The 3293-nt window shown below is 40.8% G+C and overlaps 1 protein-coding gene across 1 annotated transcript; it reads right to left on the bottom strand.

The window, feature by feature from the left end:
• Window positions 1–7: 7 nt before the first annotated feature.
• Window positions 8–1264, bottom strand: LOC103523001 (muscle LIM protein Mlp84B-like; the record flags this gene model as incomplete). The annotated part of the gene is made up of 3 exons (XM_026832820.1): window positions 1236–1264; window positions 279–899; window positions 8–102 (listed from the first exon to the last, which is right to left on the bottom strand). Coding segments are annotated over exons 1-3 (745 nt in total), but the record flags the coding sequence as incomplete, so codon positions are not given.
• Between the last annotated feature and the right edge of the window lie 2029 nt (window positions 1265–3293).

Here is a 3293-nt window from a genome sequence, read left to right as displayed (position 1 = left end):
TTTTTGCTGATCATTTGTTCGGCAGCATACACAACGAAGCCACATCTGGGACATCCATCTCCATTTCTTCCCTTCAATCCACTAGTGGGTCTGGCATCATAGCTGAAACAAACAAGATGACATTATGATCACCTCTGGAGGGGGAAGGTGATTTTCCTCGAGAAACATTTTGTTTTTCTTGTTATTAATGTGATAAAATGTTTGTGCACTTGTAATTCTCTATTGTGAATATTATTCCTAAAGTCAAAGTCTCAAATAGTGAGTTGTTTCCTACTTACAATTGCATGGTGGATTCTCCACTAGTAGACACCAGAGTGGGAGAGTGTCCGTAGCCAAAACCTTTGGGTCCAAAGTTCTTGCCGTAGCATGCCTTGCAGTAGATCTCCTTGTCAGGACCATCACAAGCCAACACAGAGTCCAAAGGCCGTTTACATACGTTACAAGAGAAGCACTGCTTGTGCCACATGGTGCCCTTGGCCAGTTGCTGTTCAGCAGCGAACACGGCACCTCCACACCGGGGGCAACCCTCTCCCTTGCGGGCCATGATAGAAGTTGTGTTGGGGTTGTAGAACGGACGATTGGCCGAAATCTCATCTTCGGTCAGACCGTCAGTCTGCAAGAATCCAGAACCGGCAGCAAAACCGTAACCATGAGGACCCCACTTCTTGCCGTAGCAAGTCTTGCAGTAGATGTCCTTGTCAGGGCCGTCGCAAGCGTTGATAGAGTCCAGGGTCTTGTTGCAGTCTCTACACTTGAAACACTTGCGATGCCACTCGCTGCCCTTGGCTAAGACTTGCTCAGCAGCGAAGACAACACCACCACAGCGGGGGCAACCCTTGCCTGGAGCAGCCTTGATCTTGGCAGTATCAATCACCGTCGTCCTGGGAGCGTTGTTTTCTCTGCAAAAAAAAATATATATCAGACTAATAACCCCCTCGTCCGGGGGGCGTTTTTTTCTCTGCAAAAAAAAAAAAAAAAAAAATCAGACTAATGTGCTCTATTGGAGAATTACGTTTCAGATGAGAAAATCCCATGAAAACATCACTTGAAATGGTGGCCGTATGAGTTTCAAATGTCTTGAAGACATTTTTATATTACTTTATCAAAGGGAACAAAATGGGGAAAGTTTCTGGTTCTTTGGTGTGCAGCATAAATATGTCCCAAGTTTTGCATGCGGGTCAGGGTAGGAAACCAATCCATGCACCAAATCTCATTCAATGGTGTCTTTTATCTACCTGTCCGTAATATCACATTGAAGTCCCATTAATGATCCTCCACCAAACCCTATCCCACGGGGTCCAAATTGTTTGGAATAGCAGACTAGAAAATTCACAAAACAAGGTCAGTTTTTGTCATATCCTTTTTGTACTACATTAGGGCTGTGAGACCATTTGACTCCATTTAAGGACTGAAAACCCCAAGGAGACAAGTATTTTGAAAATAATAGGGTGTTCTTACCGTTATATTTGTCAGGGATTCACACTTTTTCACTAACGCCGACCTAAGTTTCTATCTATTCTGTGAGAAGTATCTAAATGACAAGAGGCGTCATCAAGAGTCATCTTGAAGCCTACGAGGTAGGTGATTCTTAAATGGAACTTGGCCTGGCGCACTGGGACGTGGTATTTTGAACATCACAGTCAACAGTCACCTAGTAGATTCGATCTCTATTTGGTTGAAAATCAACGTCGATTCTACCGGCATCTTTCTACTTTATTTCTTCTTTTGTCCCCATGTTTCCAGTAAAATAAACTCCCATCCGTGGCACAAGCTCCGGCTTTTATGGATGGGTTTGTTGAATATTTATTTATTTATTTATTTTTTTTTTTAAGAGGTTTGACAGAGGGAACTGTAACTGCTATGGTCTTATCGTCCCGAAATCGAAGAGAGAAGGAAGACAGGATAGGAAGAAAGCCAGCCGTCCCGAGAACGAACATTATCCCATCAGGATAAAATCCGCCCCGGTAAAATCCGAACCGTGTTTAGTACAAATAACATTTTCGAACACGTTTTGAAACGCCTGAGACAACAAGTAACCTGCCAGTGCCTATTTCTTAAATGACGGCTCATTTTTTAGACCCGTATAGTTCTATATACATAAAAACTGTAAACCTCTTAAAAATTCTTAAGATTTTTACGGAACACAACATCTACTGTGCTGAATACGATACAAATAAAATAAAACAACGGGAGAACAGAGTCCTATAATAAACAGGGAAAAAATAATGGGAACATATTTGAATGGAGGTTGAACGTGTTGAAGATAATACCTGGAAACCAGCTCGGAAAATGAATGTGTAACCGTATGGATGAAGTTAAGGTCCGTAAGTATGTTAATTAAAGGTAATAATGGATAACGTAAGTTATGTACATCCTAAATATAACTGGAGAGTGACGTGTACTCTAAGAAAAATAAAAAAAAAGAAGGGCGAGTGGGAGAGTATCTCTAAACATACAAGGGAAGAATTCCTAAAAGGGGCACAACTGAGGTATAATGTGGAAAAGGGGACGGAGAAGGGACGTACTACGTACTAAAGGTCTCAACCGTGTTCCTTACGATGTTCACGCGACTCACACGATCTCCAGACCTGAGGTCTTTAACAACACTTCGGGGACTATTCCTGTAGATGACGTTTCCACTCGGCTTTAGTCCTAAAATAAACCTTACTGAAAAGGTTTTTAAGGTAATTCGTTGTTTTTAATTTCGCAAATCAGACTTTATATTAGTCTAGGGTTTTACAAAATTCTTAAAGTTAATAAGGGAATGGAGAATCTTCTTTGACAATGGGGAGTAATAACAATCCTCGTACGAAACCTGTAACAAACAAGACAGCTTTATAAAAAAAATAATAATAATAAGACAAAGAGTTCTCTACCAGAAAATAAACGTATTTGATACATATTAAACCTAGAGAGTATTTATCCATCTACTTTCATACTTTAGACATCTCAAACATGTTCTGGTAGGAAGACTCTTTGCAGGAGGACCAACTCGTAGCACTTGACTAAAGGACTAAACACAAAAGGAAAAGAAACGTACACTTCAGACGATACCGTTTGACAAACCAGGCGCGCCAATACCGATGCCAGTTCCACGTCCGCGGAATGTTTGGCTAAAGTTAATGTGACAGCCCATTTATAAAGGAATTTTAGCACAAGAGTAGCAATATAAACCGGTCTCTAAACTCTTCTTCAAAGGTAAATGTATATAAAACAATAAGCCATGTTTAGAGAGTTAAATTTATTTATATGTTGTTTGGGTAGGCATTTTCGGCCTCGAACACGGTGCCTAC

This window comes from Diaphorina citri, unplaced genomic scaffold (assembly GCF_000475195.1).
Source record: "Diaphorina citri unplaced genomic scaffold, Diaci psyllid genome assembly version 1.1 scaffold13731, whole genome shotgun sequence".
NCBI classification, from domain to species: Eukaryota; Metazoa; Arthropoda; class Insecta; order Hemiptera; family Psyllidae; genus Diaphorina; species Diaphorina citri.
This window is presented reverse-complemented; position numbering and strand designations above follow the sequence as displayed.